At 41.2% G+C, this 22,063-nt stretch overlaps 1 protein-coding gene and 1 long non-coding RNA gene across 2 annotated transcripts; one reads left to right on the top strand and one right to left on the bottom strand.

Moving 5' to 3' along the window:
- The first annotated feature begins 518 nt into the window (after positions 1–518).
- LOC106578878 (uncharacterized) lies at positions 519–9,550 on the top strand. Its single transcript, XR_001322536.3, has 4 exons — positions 519–649; positions 1,540–1,613; positions 5,184–5,480; positions 6,280–9,550. It is a non-coding gene; the product is annotated as an uncharacterized LOC106578878 (long non-coding RNA).
- Positions 9,551–17,982: 8,432 nt separating this feature from the next.
- Positions 17,983–22,053, bottom strand: LOC106578875 (large ribosomal subunit protein mL38). Its single transcript, XM_014158112.3, has 9 exons — positions 21,907–22,053; positions 21,485–21,673; positions 21,068–21,199; positions 20,737–20,939; positions 20,500–20,572; positions 20,316–20,361; positions 19,826–19,984; positions 19,571–19,707; positions 17,983–18,204 (listed from the first exon to the last, which is right to left on the bottom strand). Exons 1-9 carry the CDS (start codon positions 21,989–21,991, stop codon positions 18,068–18,070), a joined length of 1,161 nt encoding a protein of 386 aa, XP_014013587.2. The 5' UTR covers positions 21,992–22,053; the 3' UTR covers positions 17,983–18,067.
- Positions 22,054–22,063: the final 10 nt, after the last annotated feature.

Below are 22,063 nucleotides of genomic sequence, written 5' to 3'. Positions count from 1 at the left end.
ATTCAGAGGCTGTAAGCTTGTAAGTACAGTATACTTACCTACTTAGATCAGTGTGTGTGTGTGTGTGTCTGCCCTTAAGACACGTGTGTGTCAGGATTTGTTAGTCATGTCACCTTGACGGACATCTCATGATTACTCTCAGGGTCTACTTAAGTAGTCCTGTTTTCACCTGTCCCTTTGTGGGAAGTTGTTGTTGCATAGCTGTGTGTGTAGGGGGTTCTTTCGGTTGGTCTGTCTGTCTGTCTAGTGTTCAATAAAGTCACTATGAGCACTCAACCCGCTGCGCGTTGGTCCACTACGTACGATGACCGTTACAAATGTAAACATTGCATTCTAGTAGTGTAGTCTGGGGTTCTTTCCTGTCAGGAAAATCTAGCTTAGCCTAAGAAAAAGTCCAGGGAAAAAAGACCTTGGTGAAAGTAAAATCTATTTCGGCTTTGTACTCCCTTAGTGCCCACATTAGGACTGTGGGGATCTCTCCAGAACAGAGAGAAAGTGTTGCACGCCTTCTCCACAGATTGCATCAAGTAGGTTAGAGGTTTTGAAAGGGGATATCCACTGTCTCCACCCACTCTTCTCCCAGTTATTTTCTGGGACTCTGCACTATACAACTTTATTTGATGGCAGAACATTCAGAGGCTGTAAGCTTGTAAGTACAGTATACTTACCTACTTAGATCATTGTGTGTCTGCCCTTAAGACGCGTGTGCGTCAGGATTTGTTAGTCACATCACCTTGATGGGCATTTCATGATTACTCTCAGGGTCTCAATCTCAGAAGGTTATTTTGTTTTCCTCAGCGCTGATGACAGTCTGTGTTAGATGGTGAATTCAGCTGAACTCTGGGTGTTTCTTCGGTAGGCCTACTATGGCTGTGGAGAGAGAAATGCATAAATGTGAAAATCCTTTTGGTGTAGTGTGTAAAAGTTAAGTCTTTGCAGGTTGCGTGTAGGGGAGAGGGGTTTCGGGGCGGGGGGAGCCCCAGGTTGCAAATCAGAACCTCTCATACCCATTTTAAACCGCCAAACTATTTCAAGGTGTTCTGAAGCTTATAGCTTGGAGTTTAATTTTGAGAACATATCTACAGTTTTTCACTTTTTAATGTGTATGGTATTGCTTACTAGGTGTTGTCCAATACATTTTGTGACCACTCCCTCTTCAAGTTAGGACTGACTGGAAAAAGCTGTTCAAAAGAGGACATTGTATTATTATTTCTTTGTACCCACTGACGAAGGCCGTGCAGTGAAAACGCGTTGGATTTTTAAAACTTTGTTTCCATTGAACATGCCATACAAATAAAGGCATTTCAATTAATTATATTTAGAGCACCTTGGTCCTCCTTTCTTGTTGATGTCTAGGTTGGAACTGTTGCTGTTAAAATACAAATAATCCTATTTATTCTGAACTGGAATGAATTGATTGAAGCAATATGCTTTATGAGACAAACACACTCACACAGTTCAGGGTTTATCTGATGTAGGTTAATGTAGGTTAATGTAAAAGCTATTCATGTTTTGTGGTATTTGTTCTTTGTGCTTTAGGACACCTGGCAAAATGCTTCTGCTGTTTCTGTGTCTCGGTTTGGTCACTTCTAATGTCCAGTCAATAATACAAGGTAAACTGCACACTTTATACATTATTATGGTTGTTATGAGTGAGATAGTTATAGAGGGTCAAAGATCATAGCTCCAAGACCTCCCCTGTTATTGGTATTGGTGAGGGGTTAGCATGTCTTGAGGGTAGGATCTTTGCGTACCCAATTGTCATACAAGTAAAGATGCCTTTTAATAGAAAATGACTAAGTAAAAGTGAATGTCACATAGTAAAATACTACTTGATTAAAAGTATTTGGTTTAAAATATACTTCAGTATCAAAAGTAAAAGTTTAAATCATTTCACATTCCTTATTTAAGCAAACCAGATGACACGATTTTGTATTATTATTAACACTCAGCGTATGCATTGGGGTAGGATTCCCCTCTTACATTTTTGTGCATTGAATAAGGTGTGTGTGTGGGGGGGGGTTACTAAGCTACAGTGCATTCAGAAAGTATTCAGACCCCTTCACTTTTTCCACATTGTCACGTTTTAACCTTATTCTAAAATGACTTAAATAAATAAAAAATACTCAGCAATCTACACACAATACCACATAACAACAAAGCAAAGACAGGTTTTTATAGACATTTTTGCAAATGTATTAAAAATAATATCAGAAATACCTTATTTACATAAGTACTCAGACCCTTTGCTATGAGACTTGAAATTAAGCTCAGGTGCATCCTGTTTCCATTGATCATCCTTGAGATTTGAATGGAATGCACCTGTGGTAAATTCAATTGATTTGACATGATTTGGAAAGGCACACACCTGTCTATATAAAGTCCCACAGTTGACAGTGCATGTCTGAGCAAAAATCAAGCCATGAGGTCGAAGGAATTGTCCATAGAGCTCTGAGACAGGATTTTGTCAAGGTACAGATCTGGGGAAGGGTACTAAAACATTTCTGCAGTATTGAAGGTCCCCAAGAACACAGTGGCCTCCATTATTCTTAATGGCAGAAGTTTGAGAATGGCCACTCTCAACAAGTACTTAGGGGTATGGTTAGATGATAGGCTTTCTTTTAAAAAACATGTTACTGAATTGGGAAAAAAAGCTCAAATTCAAGATAGGGTTCCTTTACAGAAACAGGGCTTGTCTGTCCTCCGTAAATAGAAAACAAATTGTGCAGGCTACTTTTATGTCCGTTTTACATTATGGTGATATTATCTATATGCATGCATCGGCAAACACATTAAAACCACTGGATGCTATTTACCATTGTGCACTCAGGTTTATCACGGGTGATAGTTACAAAATAAAAGTGGTCTGTTGTGTTAGTGACAATGCAGCTAACATAACCAAAGCTATGAACATTTTTAAATGGACCCATCATCCATGTCTTCCCCACACAATCAACCTGATTGTAAGAGATGCTCTGAAGGTGATGAAGCCCACTGTGGACAAAGTGAAAGCAGCTGTGGAATACTTCCACAGGAGCACAGTAGGTGCTGAAAAACTAAAGTCTACACAATGCCAGATGGGGATGCCTGAGCTGAGGCCTAAACAAGACTGCACTACAAGGTGGAATTCAACATTTTATATGTTGAAGTGGTTTCTTGAGTCTAAGGATGCCATCATCTCTACCCTGGCCATTGTCAATGCACCTGTTGATGCTCTGACCCAAGAGGAATGGGAGGTGGTGGAGGAGGTGTGCAGAGTCCTGGAACCCTTTGAGCAGGTCACTGTGGACATCAGGAGAGAGGTACAGTAAGCAGTTATTACTACATCATTTAATCCAGTATTACATGTATATGAGCAGTAGATGAGAATGTAGTATCAGTAGACAAAACATGAACCTGAACTAATAAGTTACTGTTCTCTCTTTTCAGCTATGTGACAGCCTCAAAAATGATACTCCTGTATAAGGGTCTGCAGCAAATCACAGCCAGCCGCCAGAGAGAAGCAAATGTAACCACAGGACATGTGACAGAGTTGATGGACACTCTATGTTCATCAATGGACAGAAAGTTCCACAGAATGGAATATAATCACGTGCGATCAGAAACCGCTGCACTTGACCCCAGGTTTAAGAAGTTAGCCTTCAGTGATGCCAGAGCGAATGATGAGGCTCTTCAAAGAATAACCTCAGCAGCAGGAAGGGACAGCCCCAGTAGTCAGCTGGCTCAGGCAACAGGAAGAAAGGGGATCAGATGGAGCAGAAGCACCAGCAGTAGTGCCACAAACGTCTGCTGTTTGGATGCTGTTTGACGAGAGAGCAACTGGGGATGCAGCACGAAGGAATCCCTCAGCAGATGCCATAATGGAGGTCCGATCATATTTGGAGGAACCCCTCCAAAGATCTGCAGATCCTCTGAGCTGGTGGAAGAACAAGGCCTCTGTCTACCCACGGCTTACTGAAGTCATGACAGAGAGACTCTGCATAGTGACCACATACGTTACCACTGAGAGGGTCTTCTCGAAAATAGGGACAAATAATTACTGAGAGAAGAAACCGCATCAGCCCCTCAAGTGAGTCAGCTTGCATTTCTGAATGCAAATCTCTCACAAAAGCAAAATATCGTCAGCGTCACTGTGTGCTGCTGGTTATAACATGGCAATAAAGAAGAGAGAGAAAAGAGGGACCAGTTTAATGTTTTAAGTGGGATGCTGCAGTTTTGCACATTGTTCTTTATTTTTCTTTGATATGGTGCAATATTCTATTATGCTGTTCAGATTGTATTCTTTTTGAATGGTTAGATTTATATGCACAATGTTAATATACTTTAAAAAGTTATACTATTAAATACAAATGTTTAATAGCATTCTTTTTCATAACAAACCAATGCATTTTTAAATACATTGAGGTTAAAGTAGAGTATGCTTTCATTTAATAACTTAATTAAAATTGTTTTAACACAGATCATAGTCAAAATATCGCTACCTGTTTGACTTGAAAAAAAATACAAAACATAGTGTTTTTAAAGAGCCGATTGGGAGCCAAAATAGCCGGCACATTGAAAAGAGCCGGAATGTCCATCACTACTCAATATTATGAAAATGATGAACCGGAATGACATTTACGCTAACGGGTGGCCATAAAGAACTAGCTAAAAGACATGCCTCCAATAAGCCACACCTCTAATCTGACAGTCTCTCACCTCTACAATACATTAATAAAAAGGTTGAAATCCCCCCCAAACCCCTTAACCCCTCACATTACAAAAAGTTTCGGGTTTGAACTTTTACACAGAGGTTCTTCTGAGACCCTTTTCAGAGGGGTAACTCAAGGACCTGCAAAGGTTCCGCTGGTGTGGCAAACCAAAAGGTTCTTCCAGGCAGCTTTACTTCTAAGAGTGTACAGTCATTATTGCTCATCTTTATGAAGGGTGTTAATCATTTCAGGACACCACTGAATGATAATGTACATATGAATGTGAATGCACACGTTTGTCATTGTATGTACAGTATATTAACACGTTTATCATATTGTAAAATTGTAGTGGACCAATGCTATGATATTATGTTGCATGTTCATTCCTTGATATAGTTTGATACCCAATACTATCTATTGATATCCTTTCATTCATTGATATCTGATATTATGTTGCTTGTCCATTCATTCATGTCCTTGTTTGTTTTCCAGGGGTTAACGTAACGTGTGAAAGTCAATCGGTTGTAGCAGGACGGAACCACAACCTGACATGTAGAGTGGATTACCGTGATGCAGATCAGAATAAGACGGGATGTAAAACTGAACTCTATTTATGGAAGCATAAATCAAAAACACAAATTTGTACAACAGATTGTAACATTACGACAACAACCAAAACCTACTTTTTTGAGATCAAAAATGTTTCCAAAGCTGATGAGGGAAACTACACTTTTTTCATTAACACAAACTGTGGCGCAGGAAAAGGCACATTGAATGTTACAGTTACATGTGAGTACAATGTTAAAATACAGTGACCAGTGTTACATAGGTTAAATGGGTTCATGTGATATGACCAGGAAAAGGTCCAGTAATTCAAATTAAATGTGATAATACAGTATTCATATACACTGAGTGTACAAAACATTAGGAACACCTGCTCTTTCCATGACAGACTGACCAGGGAAATCCAGGTGAAAGCTATGATCCCTTGTTGATGTCACTTGTTAAATCCACTTCAATCAGTGTAGATGAAGGGGAGGAGACAGGTTAAAGGATTTTTATTTATTTAACCTTGAGATAAATGAGACATGGCATGTGTATATGTACCATTCAGAGGATGAATGGGCAAGACAAAAAATGTCTGTGCATTTGAACGAGGTATGGTAGTAACTGCCAGGAGCACCGGTTTGAGTGTGTCAAGAACTGCAAAGCTTCTGGGATTTTCACGCTCAAAAGTTTCCCGTATGTATCAAGAATGGTCCACCACCCAAAGGACATCCAGCCAATTTGACACAACTGTGGGAAGCATTGGAGTCAAGATGGGCCAGCATCCCTGTGGAACCCTTTCGACACCATGTAGAGTCCAAGCCCCGACAAATGTAGGCAGTTCTGAGGGCAAAAGAGGGTGCAACTCAATATTAGGAAGGTGTTCCTAATGTATTGTAATGTAATAATAATAATAATATTCCTAATGTAATGTAATGTAATGTAATGTAATGTGTTCCTAATGTTTTGTAGACTCCGTGTATGAATTCCATATGGGGCTTGATACTTTAACATTTGCGCTAACTTCTCTTTATTTTCTCAGTGGGAAATGAGAAAGCAGAGCTGTTAAAACAGGGACCATCAGGTCACATAATCGTCATTATCATCACTGTTCTGGGTCTTCTATTGTTTCTCATCGCTTCTGGTTACGGCAGAAGATTGATGGGTCGACTTAAGATCCTTGAGAAAAATGACAACATTGACAAGAGCCCTGAAGCTACCAGAGAGGTCCTAAACCTGGAGCCTGCATAACATTTCAGTTCATGGAGGAGCCGTGGGTGTGTGAGCGTGTGTGTGTGTGTGTGTGTGTGTGTGTGTGTATGTGCGTGTTAATTATTCTATCCTTGTGGGGAAATTTCCCACATCCCCATGAAGACACAGGCTATTTTAAGCTTAGGTTTAGGGTTACAATTAGGGTTAGGAGTTAGGTTTGGGTTAGGGTAAGGGTTAGGGAAAATATGACTTTGAATGTAAATAAATGTTAGTTCCCCACAAGGATAAAATAACGTGTGTGTGGCTTGTTAGTAGTTGTTTTCAAAAATATTTTTTGCACCAAAGTTAGTGGAATTAGTTTCTGTTTCAAATCACTAATAAGAGTTATTCACTGACTTGACTAGTGTAAATACCACTACAGAACAATGTACATTTATAGTGACTAATGCATTGTTACACATAGCCTGTTCACTACCATACAATAACTGAGAATGTGAATTAATCAATATAAATAATGCTACACAAATATTAAAAAGCCTTAAAGGACAATATTCATCTTTATATTCAACACCAAAGCTGGAAGATAACAGGTCGGTCTGCCTAAACTGCATTGTCATAACCTTTACTAAGCTTGTTTAAAAAGGCAGTTGGTTTTGGTCTGCACAGTGCCTTCAGAAAGTATTCATACCCCTTAACTTACTGAATTCAAAATGGATTAAATCGATTTATTTTCTCACCCATTTACACACTATACCCCATAATGACAAAGCGAAAACATGTTTTCAGAAATGTTTACTAATTTACTGCAAATGAAATACAGAAATATGTCATTTACATAAGTAGTCACACCCCTAAGTCAATACGTTGTAGAAGCACCTTTGACAGTGATTACAGCTGTGACTCTGTCTGGGTAAGTCTCTAAGAGCTTTCCACACCTGGACTGTTCAACATTTTCCCATTATTCTCTTCAAAATTCTTCAAGCTCTGCCAAATTTGCTGTTGATCATTGCTAGAGAACCATTTTCAGGTCTTGCCATAGATTCACTGTCTTCTTAGTAAGCAACTCCAGTGTAGATTTGGCCTTGTGTTATTGTCCAGCTGAAAGGTGAATTCATCTCCCAGTGTCTGGTGTATTGGATTTGCCTAAAAAATTAACACTTTGTATTCAGGACAAAAAACGTAATTGCTTTGACATGTTTTTTTTCAGTACTACTATAGTGCCTTGTTTCAACATGATGCATGTTTTGGAATATGTTTTATTCTGTACAGGCTTCCTTTTCATTCTGTCAACTATTATTTATTTACCTTTATTTAACTAGGCAGGTCAGTTAAGAACAAATTCTTATTTACAATGACAGCCTACTCGGGAACAGTGGGTTAACTGCCTTGTTCAGGTGCAGAACGACAGATTTTTACCTTGTCAGCTCGGGGATTCAATCCAAGAACCTTTTGGTTAATGGCCCAACACTCTAACCACTAGGCTTCCTGCCGCCCCATCAAACTAGTCAAGCTTAGTATTGTAGAGTAACTACAATGTGTTTGATCCATCCTCAGTGTTCTCCTATCACAGCCATTAAACTCTGTAACTGTTTTAAAGTCACCATTAGCTTCATTGTGAAATCCATGAGCAGTTTCCTTCCTGTCTGACAACTGAGTTAGGAAGGACGCCTGTATCTTTGTAGTGACTGGATGTTTTGATACACCACTCAAAGTGAAATTAGTAACTCCACCATGTTCAAAGGGATATTCAATGTCTGCTTTTTGCTTTGTTTTACCCATCTACCAATAGGTTCCCTTTACAAGGCATTTGGAAAACCTCCCTGGTCTTTGTGCTTGAATCTGTGTTTGAAATTCCCTGCTCGTCCAAAGGACCTTACCAATAATTGTATGTGTGGGGTACAGAGATAAAGTAGTCATTTATAAAATCATGTTAAAACACTATTATTGCACACAGAGTGAGTCCATGCAATTTATTATGTGACTTGTTAAACAAATGTTTACGCCAGAACTTATTTAGACTTGCCATATCAAAGGGGTTGAATACTTTTTCACTCAAGACATTTCAGATTTTCATTTTTAATTCATTTGTAAATCTTTTGAAAAACATAATTCCACTTTGACATTATGGGCTATTGTGTGTAGACCAGTGACCCAAACATCTCAGTTGAATTTATTTCAGGCTTTAACACAACAAAATGTGGACAAAGTCAAGGGGTGTGAATACTTTCTGAAGGCACGGTATCATTTGATGTGTTGTATTATTCTGCAAAACTCACAAAAGCAGTGATTTACCACTAAGCTTGTTTTGTAAAATTCATGTAATATTCTGCATGGGAATTTTGTTATGAATATCGCTATTGATTTATGTACAAATACACTTTTGGAAATAACCAGTCTTATTATAATGTTACTTCTATCATATAGAGCTAATTATCTTGTATTTAATTATTATCTACACCAATCATGTATATTTCAGACATCACAGTACATACAGTAGCTCGCAGGTAGACATTTATTTGGATGACTCATGTACTGGAGGAAGCTCTGCAGAGTGGTCACTAGCTGGCACAACAACAAAGTCACAAAACCTAACCCTAACTTTAACCCTACATAGCATTTTTGAGATCAATATTATTTTTACATCTACAGTGTTAAATGTAACACTTAATGTGTATATGTGACCCATCAAAATAGTGTTATTAAACAAACACTGTTCAAAGTGTTGACAAACTAACACCCCTAGAGCATTGGTTCCCTAACACCATGGGTGTTGTAAATTCAGACTTTAACACTATTAGAGATGACGCTGCTACACTTTTTAGTTTTATTCCCAAACACAGTATTTTGGGGGAGTGTTGGTTTAACACTGTAAGACCATCTGCAATTTTAACTCAAATACTTCTAGTAAGTTCAATGAAAAGTAATTATTACTTAAACTGACTCCAAACTAAATGAGAAGTCAAATCAACAACATTATGCATGCTCTACTGCATGTCCATGTTTGTGAACTGTTTTTAATATCTGTGTTTTTGCAAGTACATCAAGTGATTTATTGATTCATCTTATGCTGCGCAAAGATAAATAAAACATGTTTAAACTAATCATTTAGGTTTTTTTGCACCCTTACTGAAATGGTTGTTCCAGTTTAAATGACTTAGGTAGTCTCCTCACACTGTTCTGAGCCGTGGCAGTCATTATGAATGCAAGTTGAGGGTGAATAGAATTTCCAACTGTTGGATATCCTATCTCTGGCTGGATTCCAATAAGAATAACACATCACTTTGTAAGCCTGCATAATGTGACTTGCATGTAAGTAAGTAAGCATTTCACTGTAAGGTCTAAACCTGTTGTATTCGGCGCATGTGACAAATAAAAACAAATACTTGAGGTAGAGCTGCAAAATCTTTATTCACTTTCCAAGTTTTCCAGAAATCCCATTTGGAAGATCCCTGGAAAACCTACAAACAGAATTCGTTTTTTTTAATCTGGGAATTTTTCAACCCTATTTACGGGCCTGACGTGGCCTGTAAATCATCAGTGTCAGGCCAATAGTAATGTTACGTTTCATAACATGCTCTGAGGCGTGCGTCGAAATTGCTAAGTATCCATCTTCGAAGCAGTTTGCCGATGCGTGTTTCACTTTATCAGAAGCTTCGTTTGATCACATGCTTTTTCAAACTGTGTGATACAAAATGCGATATCTCACATAAAACTGGGCTTCACTGAGTTCGTTTAATGCAGGACTACCATTTTATGACTATGTTTCACACACACACACACACACACACACACACACACACACACACACACACACACACACACACACACACACACACACACACACACACACACACACAGTTTGGGTCTAGAGTGTCTCCCCCTTTGAAGAGGGGGATGACCACGGCAACTTTCCAATCTTTGGGATTCTCAGACGACACGAAAGAGAGAGGTTGAACAGGCTAGTAATATGGGTTGCAACAATTGCGGTGGATAATTTTTGAAAGGGAGGGTCCAGATTGTCTTGCCAGTTGATTTGTAGGGGTCCAGATTTTGCAGCTCTTTCAGAACATAAGCTATCTGGATTTGGGTGAAGGAGAAATGGGGGAGGCTTGGGCAAGTTGCTGTGGGGGGTGCAGAGCTGTTGACCGGTGTAGGGGTAGCCAGGTGGAAAGCATGGCCAGCCGTAGAAAAATGCTTATTGAAATTCTCAATTATCGTGGATTTATCAGTGGTGACAATGTTTCCTAGCCTCAGTGCAATGGGCAGCTGGGAGGAGGTGCTCTTATTCTCCATGGACATTACAGTGTCGCAGAACTTTTTGGAGTTTGTGCTACAGGATGCAAATTTCTGTTTGAAAAAGCTAGCCATTGCTTTCCTAACTGCCTGTGTATATTGGTTCCTAACGTCCGTGAAAAGTTGCATATCGCAGGGGCAATTCGATGCTAATGCAGTACGCCACAGGATGTTTTTGTGCTGGTCAAGGGCAGTCAGATCTGGAGTGAACCAAGGGCTATATCTGTTCCTGGTTCTACATTTTTTGAATGGGGCATGCTTATTTAAGATGGTGAGGAAAGCACTTTTAAAGAATAACCAGGCATCCTCTACTGACGGAATGAGGTCAATATCCTTCCAGGATACCCAGGCCAGGTCGATTAGAAAGGCCTGCTCGCTAAAGTGTTTTAGGGAGCGTTTGACAGTGATGAGGGGTGGTCGTTTGACTGAGGACCAATTACAGACGCAGGCAATGAGGCAATGATCGCTGAGATCCTGGTTGAAGACAGCAGAGGTGTATTTAGAGGGCAGGTTGGTCAGGATGATATCTATGAGGGTGCCCGTGTTTACAGATATGGGGTTGTACCTGGTAGGTTCCATGATAATTTGGGGGAGATAGATGCTCTCAATCTTAGATTGTACCTAACAGTACAAACTCAGTAATTCACATATGGTGTCCAGGGCAAAGCTGGGGGCTGAGGGGGGGTCTGTAACAAGCGTCAACAGTGAGAGACTTATTTCTGGAAAGGTGGATTTTAAAAAGTAGAAGCTCGAACAGTTTGGGCACAGACCTGGATAGCATGACAGAACTCTGCAGGCTGTCTCTGCAGTAGATTGCAACTCCACCCCCTTTGGCAGTTATATCTTGGCGGAAAATGTTGTAGTTGGGGATGGAAATTTCAGAATTTTTGGTGGCCTTCCTAAGCCAGGATTCAGACACGGCTAACACATCAGGGCGTCTTTGTTCCATTGCCATACTGGCTGGCAATGTTTTTATCCCTTGCTTGCTAGCTAGCCAACTACAGCTAACTACATCAAAAAGTGCAGCCAGAATGACAGCAAAGTAGCTGCATTTGCATTTGTTTAAGCTGTTTTCTAGTGACATGTATTTGGATACATCCATGACAATGAGCTAATGAGGCACGATTTCGTCTGGCATAGAAAATGTGCTCACTCTTCAGGACACTGTTGTTCAAAGGAGCTAGCCAACAACACAGCTACAGTAACACAATCACTTCAAACTGAAGCTGGAAAGACTGCAAATTAGCTGCATTTCGTTTGACCTATATCCATAAAAATTATGCCAGCTGATTCATGATTTCGACTGGTTGAGAAACGCTGCCTGCCGGTCTGTCTCGTCCTGACTCCCGACACGTTCATTACTACGGGACAGCTGGAGATCGAATTTGAATATTGAAATGTTGCAAATGTCATAGAGACAGACAGCAAGGTTTATACAAATCTCTGCTGTTGTAAACTAAATGTTAATCTAAAAGAAATGTGAGATAATGTCTGGAATTGATTTGAGATGCTTTTTATAGTGGATATCAAATTGCCTAGCTGGGCTGATGAGACAGTGGATTGCTCAGTCAGATGGAACACAGTAAATAGGCATTTTAACGTCATAGATTTAGCTGGTGGTAACTTGTGGAATAGACACCGACTGGAATGCGGTTTTAACCAATCAGCATTCAGGATTAGACCCAAAGGGTCAAACTTTTCGGGAAATTTACGGAATTTTGCTTAAATTTACAGGAATTTTGCTTAAATTCAGCAAAAAAAAGTGATCTTATAACAGTGAACCTTTTTTGTGGGATACACAAGGCAATTGTGGCATATTTTGGTTAAACTATCCCCAATTCAATAGAATTGCAATCCTCTGCATGCACAGTCTGCAATGTTAAATAACTAAAAAATAAAAGTGCATTCTTCCATCACATGTACAGTTGATTCTCAAGATTTTGCACACTAATGAGATGCTATTGAGCCCACACTACTACACTGTCTGAGCCAAGGACTACATGCTTCCTGGTAAGTTTCGATTACAATACTGGGTGGGGTGAATATATTTTATATGACGTACATCATTTCTTTGCTAACTAGTAAATAGTAGCCTACAGCAAAGTGTGTTTAAATCATTTCTAACTTGTTAACAATTTCTGCTAGTTTCCATACATGTTTCATTTTAAAACAGTTCCTACAAAAGAGTTGTTAAATCTAACTGCTTAACTATTTATCTGTACATGGAATTGTATTTGTTGTTTTTTTACTATTTTTTTCTAATCTTTACAGGACAATGCCACAGGCACTATCTGATGTGTGGAGACATTTCACTGCAGCTAATGCAGAAGGAAAAGCTGTGTACATTTGCAAATACTGTGCCAAAGATGGCCCGGAGAAGAAGGCTGACGTTTTACGTGTCCCCAACCAATTGTGTTTTTTTGTTTGTTTCTTTGTGTAGTTTGTTACTTATTTTTTTACTTATTTTGTACATAATGTTGTCGCAACTGTCTCTGCGAACTTCTGGACATCAGGACTGCGATTACTCACCACGGACTGGCAGAATCCTTTTTTTCCTTTTAACAAGTCTGACAAGCCCGACGTGAATGATATACTGCTTTCCGGGGAACAGACCTAGATCTCCGTGATTTGCATGAAGAGAAGGGGGAGAAAAAGGGGCCAAAGGGCAGGCTGCCTTCTGAAAATTCATAGGCGACCAAATAAATCCCCACTTCCTTCCATTCTGCTAGCAAACGTGCAATCTTTTGAGAATAAAATGGATCACCTACGCTGAAGATTAAAGTACCAATGAGACATTCAAAACTGTAACAATTTATTCTTCAGAGTCGTGGCTGAACGACGACACTATCAACATACGCTGGTTATACGCTGTACCGGCAGGATAGAACAGCGGCGTCTGGTAAGACAAGGGGCGGTGGACTATGTATTTTTGTAAATAACAGCTGGTGCACGATATCTAAGGAAATCTCGAGTTATTGCTCACCTGAGGTAGAGTATCTCATGATAAGCTGTAGACAACACTATCTACCTATAGTATACATCTGTATTTTTAGTACCTGTTTACATACCACCACAGACAGAGGCTGGCACTAAGACCGCATTGAATGAGCTGTATTCCACCATAAGCAAACAAGAAATTCTCACCCAGATGTGGCGCTCCTAGTAGCCGGGGACTTTAATGCAGGGAAACTTAAATCAGTCTTACAAAATGTTTATCAGCATGTTAAATGTGCAACCAGAGGGAAAAATAAAACTCTGGACACCTATACTCCACACACAGAGACACATACAAAGCTCTCCCTCCCTTTGGTAAATCTGACCATAATTCTATCCTCCTGATTCCTGCTTACAAGCAAATAAAAAATAAAAGAGTGGTCAGATGAAGCAGATGCTAAGCTACAGGACTGTTTTGCTAGCACAGACTGGAATATGTTCCAGGATTCCTCCAATGGCATTGAGGAGTACACCACATCAGTCATTGGCTTCATCAATGAGTGCATCGATGACATCGTCCCCACAGTGACGGTACGTACATACCCCAACCAGAAGCCATGGATTACAGGCAACATCTGCACTGAAGCTAGAGCTACCGCTTTCAAGGAGTGGAACTCTAACCCGGAAGCTTATAAGAAATCCCACTATGCCCTCTGACAAACCATCAAACAGGCAAAGCGTCAATACAGGACTAAGATCGAATCGTACTACACCAGCTCTGGCGCTCGTCGGATGTTGCAGGGCTTGCAAACCATTACAGACTACAAAGGGAAGCACAGCCGAGAGCTGCCCAGTGACAAAAGCCTACCAGACGAGCTAAACTACTTCTATGCTCGCTTCAAGGCAAATAACACTGAAACAAGCATGAGAGCCCCAGCTTTTCCGGAAGACTGTGTGATCACGCTTTTCACAGCCGATGTGAGTAAGACCTTTAAAATAGGTCAACATTCACAAGGCCGCAGGGACAGACGGATTACCAGGATGTGCACTGCGAGCATCGGCTGACCAACTGGCAAGTGTCTTCACTGACATTTTCAACCTCTCTCTGTCCGAGTCTGTAATACCAACATGTTTCAAGCAGACCACCAAAGTCCCTGTGCCCAAGAACACTAAGATAACCTGCCTAAATTACTACCGACCTGTAGCACTCACGTCTGTTGCCATTAAGTGCTTTGAAAGGCTGGTCATGGCTCACATCAACCCCATTATCCCAGAAACCCTAGACCCACTCCAGTTTGCATACAGATCCACAGATGATACAATCTCTATTGCACTCCACAATGCCCTTTCCCACCTGGACAAAAGGAACACCTATGTGAGAATGCTATTCATTGACTACAGCTCAGCATTCAACACTATAGTGCCCTCAAAGCTCATCACTAAGCTAAGGACCCTGGGACTAAAAACCTCCCACTGCAAATGGATCCTGGACTTCCTGACGGGCCGCCCCCAGGTGGTAAGTGTAGGTAACAACACATCAGCCACGCTGATCCTCAACACAGGGGTGTGTGCTCAGTCCCCTCCTGTACTCCCTGTTCACTCATGACTGCACGGCCAGGCACGACTCCGACACCATCATTCAATTTGCCGATGACACAACAGTGGTAGGCCTGATCACCAACAATGACGAGACAGCCTATAGGGAGGAGGTCAGAGATCTGGCCGTGTGGTGCCAGGACAACAACCTCTCCCTCAACGTCATCAAGACAACCTGTAGATTGTGGACTACAGGAAAAAGAGGACCGAGCTCGCCCCCATTCTCAGACGAGGCTGCAATGGAGCAGGCTGAGAGCTTCAAGTTCCTTGGTGTCCACATCACCAACAAACTAACATGGTCTAAACACACCAAGACAGTCGTGAAGAGGGCACGACAAAACCTATTCCCCCTCAGGAAACTGAAAAGATTTGGCATAGATCCTCAAAAGGTTCTACAGCTGCACCATTGAGAGCATCCAGACTGGTTGTATCACTGCCTGGTATGGCAACTGCTCGGTCTAGGTTCAAGAGGCTTCTAAACAGCTTCTACCCCCAAGTCATAAGACTCCTGAACATCTAGTCAAATGGCTACCCAGACTATTTGCAGAGCCCCCCCCCCCCCCTCCCCCCCATTTACACCACTGCTACTCTCTGTTGTCGTCTATGCATAGTCACTTTAATAACTCTACTAGAGGACGACCGATTAATCGGAATGGCCGATTAATTAGGGCCGATTTCAAGTTTTCATAACAATCGGAAATCTGTATTTTTGGACGGCCAATTTAAAAAATTTAAAATGTGCACACCTTTATTTAACTAGGCAAGTCAGTTAAGAACACATTCTTATTTTCAATGATGGCCTAGGAACGGTGGGTTAACTGCCTTGTTCAGGAGCAGAACGACACCGTGAAACCACAAATGGACTCAGGCTTCTTTCTTACTTCTTTGGACTTCATATGGCGGTTGGCAAACAACCTTAAGGAGTGTGGATGTCAGTTCATCTTTCAATCACCCACGTGGGTAAATGCTCCTAAACACCAATGAGGAGATGGGAGAGGCCGGACTTGCAGCGCATTGAGCGTCACAAATAGAACCTATTTCTATTTTAGCGCCTGGCCACGCAGATGCGCACTGAGGTGCGTGAGCAATGATTGAATGACATGTATGTGTACATTTATTTTGCGACGCGAGCGGTGTAGTCAGCATGTAACATGAGCTGCCTATCAGTCATTGTTTTTGTGGACAGCCAGTGAAAAATGTGCTCTTGCAACAGCTGCATAGTGTAGATCCAAGCCTATGGAATAAAAGTGAGGCTTTTATTGTTCACTCTAATTCATGCTGATAAGAAAAATAAATCCATCGGCCTAATGGACACATGCTCAAACTCACACTTTTGATAGACTTAAAGGGGGCAATCTGTAGTTGCTATATCAATTTTTGGACTTAAAAATATGTATATCTATTGATTCTTGAAGAGTATAACTTATAAATGCCTCATGAGCTTAGTTCAACTGTCACACTCCATGAGAACTAAAAATATACGCTTGTTTTACTCCGTTTGTAAACATTGTACATTTAAACAAACACCGTATAGCCTCATAACATGGTTAAAACAATCATTTTGATATCGTTGATGTTCAGTCCTCGCAGCCATAGCTCTGCCTATTAATCTGAGTGGTTACATTTCTCTAGGCCCATCCCTCAGTTTTTTACCAAAAGAGGCGAGGCGCCCGTTTTGTTATTGTTTCATCTGTAAATTTGCCCTTTAAAAAGCTGCATATTAAGATAAGGTTTCACCAACAAAAAGGTATATAATAGGCCGTTAGAAAATGCAGCATATGGTATTCATTTATCACATGTAAATAACCATTTTTTTGCCCTCAGAATCCTGCCTATGTCTATGTATTCTTCTATTTCACCTCCTCGCCTCTGTGTTTAACAGGCTGCTGTGGCGCTTCAGGTCAGTTTTGAGGCAGAGGAGGGCTCCATATGGACACTGCTGCTCACCAGCCCAGGTAAATAGCACATGCCATTCCATGAGCACAGCATTTATTTTTCAACTCAAATCCATGAGCCCAATCAGTCCTCCATGACAACAAAATCATAAACAACAAAGTAGGGCTGGCTAATAAGTCCTTAGTTTTGGGGTCATGCTCAGGTAAAACAATTTAGCTAATGTATACTGCCATATTTCAATGTCCTATTCTTGGAGATCAAGGGGTATAACATTTATTAGAATTCTGATACTTTGGTTTTTAATGTAAAGATATCATTTAATCGTATTATTCTATGTAGTAGAAAGCAATGGGTTAGAAGAAGCCTACATAACCAACCCATAAAGTAACATTTAACATCCATATATGGCCAGCTATGTAAACTTTAACATTGATTTATCCTGCAATAGCTGCCATTCTATTGTTAACATACATTTGTCTTCTTCTGTCTCTTAAGGGGAAAGTAATGGAATGTAATCAGATTACCTTACCGAGTTTGGGTAATCCAAGTTACGTTACTGATTACAATTTGGGACAGGTAACTAGTAACGGATTACATTTAGAAAGTAACCTACCCAACTCTGCTAACCTGCCACATTATTTATTCTAACCTGCCATGTAAACAACCATCTGGAGCGACAAATCATCAGTATCACAACACTGGCAACAGTTCCCAGCTGGTTTAAAAATAACTTTCCTCTTTTAAAAAAAGGGGAGAATTCAGACAGAAATAGAAGCAAATCAAAAGTGCACAAGAGAGCATCTAGACAAATACATTTCATAGAAAAAAAATGCTTTATTATATTAACACAATCCATCACCATAATTGGACTGTGTGTGTGTCCATCCAGATTGCACACATCAGTAGATTCCGTAGGTGTGCTCCTGTCCGTCTCTGTACCTGTCCAGGTACCGTAGGGGCTGTCCATGAGGGTACTTCACCTGAGGAGGGTGGTACACAGGAGGCCGCTCAAACTCAAACACTGGCTCTTTCATGTCTGAGGGACCAAGAGAGAGAGGATGGGTGAATCTCATGTCAGCCCCCCCCGACGACCTCCTAAGAGAAAAGACGATCGGTGTGTTCCACATTACAGCCGACTTAAATGAGGAGTCAAGACTGACTGATCTATAAATCACCTTGTATCATAAATAACTGCTCAATATTGTTCGTAAATCAGTCAGTCACAATTTACCTGTAAAAACATCGTTTTTCCTGCTCTCAAACATGGCCTAGTGTTCGAGAGCATTAAATTCATGATGAATTGTGGGTATATTGTCTGCACTGTCGGCTGCAATGTTGAAAAAGCCCCATGTTGACTTCCTCCGGAAGGCAATCAGTCCATTACAACATTATAGCCGATGATGTCACCTCAGGATAAGATAGAACCCGCCCATTCTTCCTTCCGATCCAGTAGTCTAGACACTTATCACAAAATCACCCACACAATTAAATCCCCACACTAAAGCGTTCCCAGAAAGAGTATTACTCAAGGTCCACGATTTTCTTGTAAAGAGACATGTTTGCAATCGCTGAGCTGCAATAGAGACAAGATGCCACAGCACATACATTGCAATGAGTGTATACCAAAGTATACTGAAGAAAAATATAAAATGCAACATGTAAAGTATTGGTTTCATGAGCTGAAATAAAAGATCCCAGAAATGTGTTTATATCCCTGTTGGTAAGCATTTCTCCTTTGCCAATATAATCCATTCCCCTGACAGGTGTGGCATATCAAGAAGCTGATTAAAAAACATGCCCATTACACAGGTGCACCTTGTGATGGGGCCAATAAAAGGTCACTAAAATGTGCAGTGTTGTCACGCCACAAATGTCTCAAGTTGTGGGAGCGTGCAATTGCAGGAATGTCCACCAGAGCTGTTGACAGAATTTCATGTTAATTTCTCTACCATAAGCCACCTCCAACGTAGTTTTAGAGAATTTGGCAGTACGTCCAACCGGCCTCACAACCGCAGACCACGCCAGCCCAGGACCTCCACATCCGGCTTCTTCACCTGCGGAATCGTTTGAGACCCGCCACCCAGACAGCTGATGAAACCGAGGAGTATTTCTGTCTGTAATAAAGCCCTTTTGTGGGGAAAAATGTACTCTGATTGGCTGATTAGCCAAGTGGGTGGACCTATGCCTGCACCCCTTCCCAGTCATGTGAAATCCATAGATTAGGGCCTAATGAATGTATATCAATTTACTGATTTCCTTATATGAACTGTAACACAGTAAACTCATTGAAATTGTTGCATGTTGCTTTGATATATTTTTGTTCAGTATACATTTGCACACATCAAATTGCCAGCAACATTCCCAAAGGTTCAGCCACACTCATAAAACTTGTGTGTACTTACCTAGTATGTTATGGAAAGTGTTGGTAACAGACTGGTCCCACTGACTCTGGAAGAAGGAGAGGCCTGCTGGAGTCATGCTGTCCTGGTGTTTCCTGTAGAACTCTAACGTCTTAAAGCTCCGCTCTGACAGAGACACACTTGGGGAACAGAGGGGGGGAGCATGTTACTGTGTGTGTTCGTCTGTTTGGGTACCCTATGGATTGATGATTGATGTCATGGAGCGCGAGTGACCCTTGTGGATGTCCTCTTCCTCACCATGGCAGCGGTCGGATGTCTTCATGGAAGTCGATGGTTTCTTCCTGTCTGAACAGGATGTAAACATAGCGGTGAAAGCCAGTACCCTTGGCGGGGATCGGGGCCAGGTATGGACACAGCTCCTCTCCTGAGGTCACAGCCCCACCTGGGATGTTCCCACTGGAAACAAGAAGAGGACGTCAATGACTCACTTTTTTTGGCAACCAATTTGTGATTTTTGTCATTTGAAATTAGAGGTGTAAACATTTTCTGATGGTAACTGAGCTCATCATCAATTTAAAACAGATTTAAAAAGGGTCATCATTGGCCTAGTTAAATAAAGGTTACATTTATATATAAAAAAACTTTTTTATTTTTTTTATTATTATTATTATTATTATTATTATCATCATCATATTGATGGTTGAAGGAGTAGGCGACCACCAGACTATTTAAACCACTTACAAGTTTGACAAAAGCACAATACAATTATCATTATTGCAATACTTACACCAGCCAGTGCACATACTCCCCTTCACTGTCCAGCAGATGCTCATCTGAAACAAACAAATCATTGGTTTACACACAAAACATGCAGTAAATGTTTCTTTTGTCATACAGTGCCACCATGTGGACATGTTAAGAACTGGATTATACAATTCTTGGTATTTTCTGATGGTGTGTGTCTGTCTGACCTGGACTGGTGAGCAGCAGTGTCCATATGGAGCCCTCCTCTGCCTCAAAACTGACCTGAGGCGCCACAGCAGCCTGTTAAACACAGAGGCGAGGAGGTGAAATAGAAGAATACACAGACATACGCAGGATTCTGAGGGCAAAAGAAATTAAATAAAAGTGTCTCTGAACAAAGGTAACATCTGTCCGTAAATCAGTTCTGAAAACTACAGCATCCACCTACGATCCGTTTCTCTTACCTCTGTGGGGGTCAAGTGGTTCCCATAATGTACTTGTGCTGGGCTGTCCTGGCCGTAGCTGACACGCAGTATGAAGCGGGGGTAGAAGTAGGCCATGGGGAACAGATCCTTGAAGATCCCATAGTGATCCGCTAGCCTCTGGACATGGTACGGGCCGCTCGTCTCCTCCCAGCCTGCCTGCACACGATCCAGGGAGACCTTAACTGGAAAAACAACATCCATATTAAATCAAGATGACCTGTTACAGTCTTTGAAATTAAGCTAATATGTCTGGTTCCTGTATGTAGGGGCCTGGTATTCAAAAATATCAGGCCAAGCTGGGGGAACTTACAGGTACGCAGACGCATGGCTCTCTCCAGCTCTAAACTACGCCTGTTCTCCTTCACCACCCTCTTCCGCTCCCTCGCTTCCTTCACCCTGGAGGGCCGACAATGTGGCAGCCCAATGTTGGCTCGCTCCACACCTGGACCAGAATGACATACAGGAGAGAAAACGGAGCATGCCAGACAATAAAGGGTTGAAATGTCTTCTGTGTCAGTTGACATTCATCTTTATATTTCAGATCTTCTAAAACTGGGCTGATAACACTACTTGAACCAGTAACTCAGCTGCAGATGCAGGACAAGCGCACTACCACCACTGTGATAAAGCAAGGTCCAGACCTCTTGGCAGAGGCTGAAGTAAACATACTGTAGGAGGGCACATTAGATAACGTTATTGTGTCAGTGTATAAGAAAATACTGCGCACCATGCCCAGGGTCCTCTTGCTCCTGATACTGTCTGTAGGTCTTCCACCAGGCTGGTGTGTTCTTCGCCTCCTCAGCTTTCTTGAGGTAGCGTGTGTAGCTGCGATACTTTTCGAGTGATTCCAAGTTTTTGTAGTCTATGTCCTCATTTGGCATTGGTCCCAATGGAGCAGACCGTCGGCATAAAATTGCTGAAATTCACAAACACATATTACCAGAATAAATATGATATGCAAGTAACGTTATAAGGCTTAAGCAGGGAGTATCCACTAGCCAGCTAACTTACGTAGCCATGATCTGCAACCTTGCTTTCGGTATTCGCTTGCGAGAGGCTCGCCATTCTAATAATGCCTGAATTTGGGTGTTCGCCATTTTAATAATTCCTGAATTTGGAACCATAATTCTGTCAACAATAACATCGTACCTGCAGTTCCAAATGTTCTGGCATTGCTGACCCCTATATCTGTGCCCGTTCGCAGCACAGAGGAGCAAAGCATACGCAACGCCATTTTGGAGGTGAATTGAGAAATGACGAAAAACGCTAACTATAACATCCGGCATGTGGAGTATAGGCCACGTAT

The sequence above is a fragment of the Salmo salar genome, chromosome 19, assembly GCF_965601325.2.
Source record: "Salmo salar chromosome 19, fSalSal1, whole genome shotgun sequence".
In the NCBI taxonomy this organism is placed as follows: domain Eukaryota; kingdom Metazoa; phylum Chordata; class Actinopteri; order Salmoniformes; family Salmonidae; genus Salmo; species Salmo salar.
The sequence above is the reverse complement of the archived record's forward strand: the minus strand, read 5'-3'. Positions and strand labels throughout refer to the sequence as shown.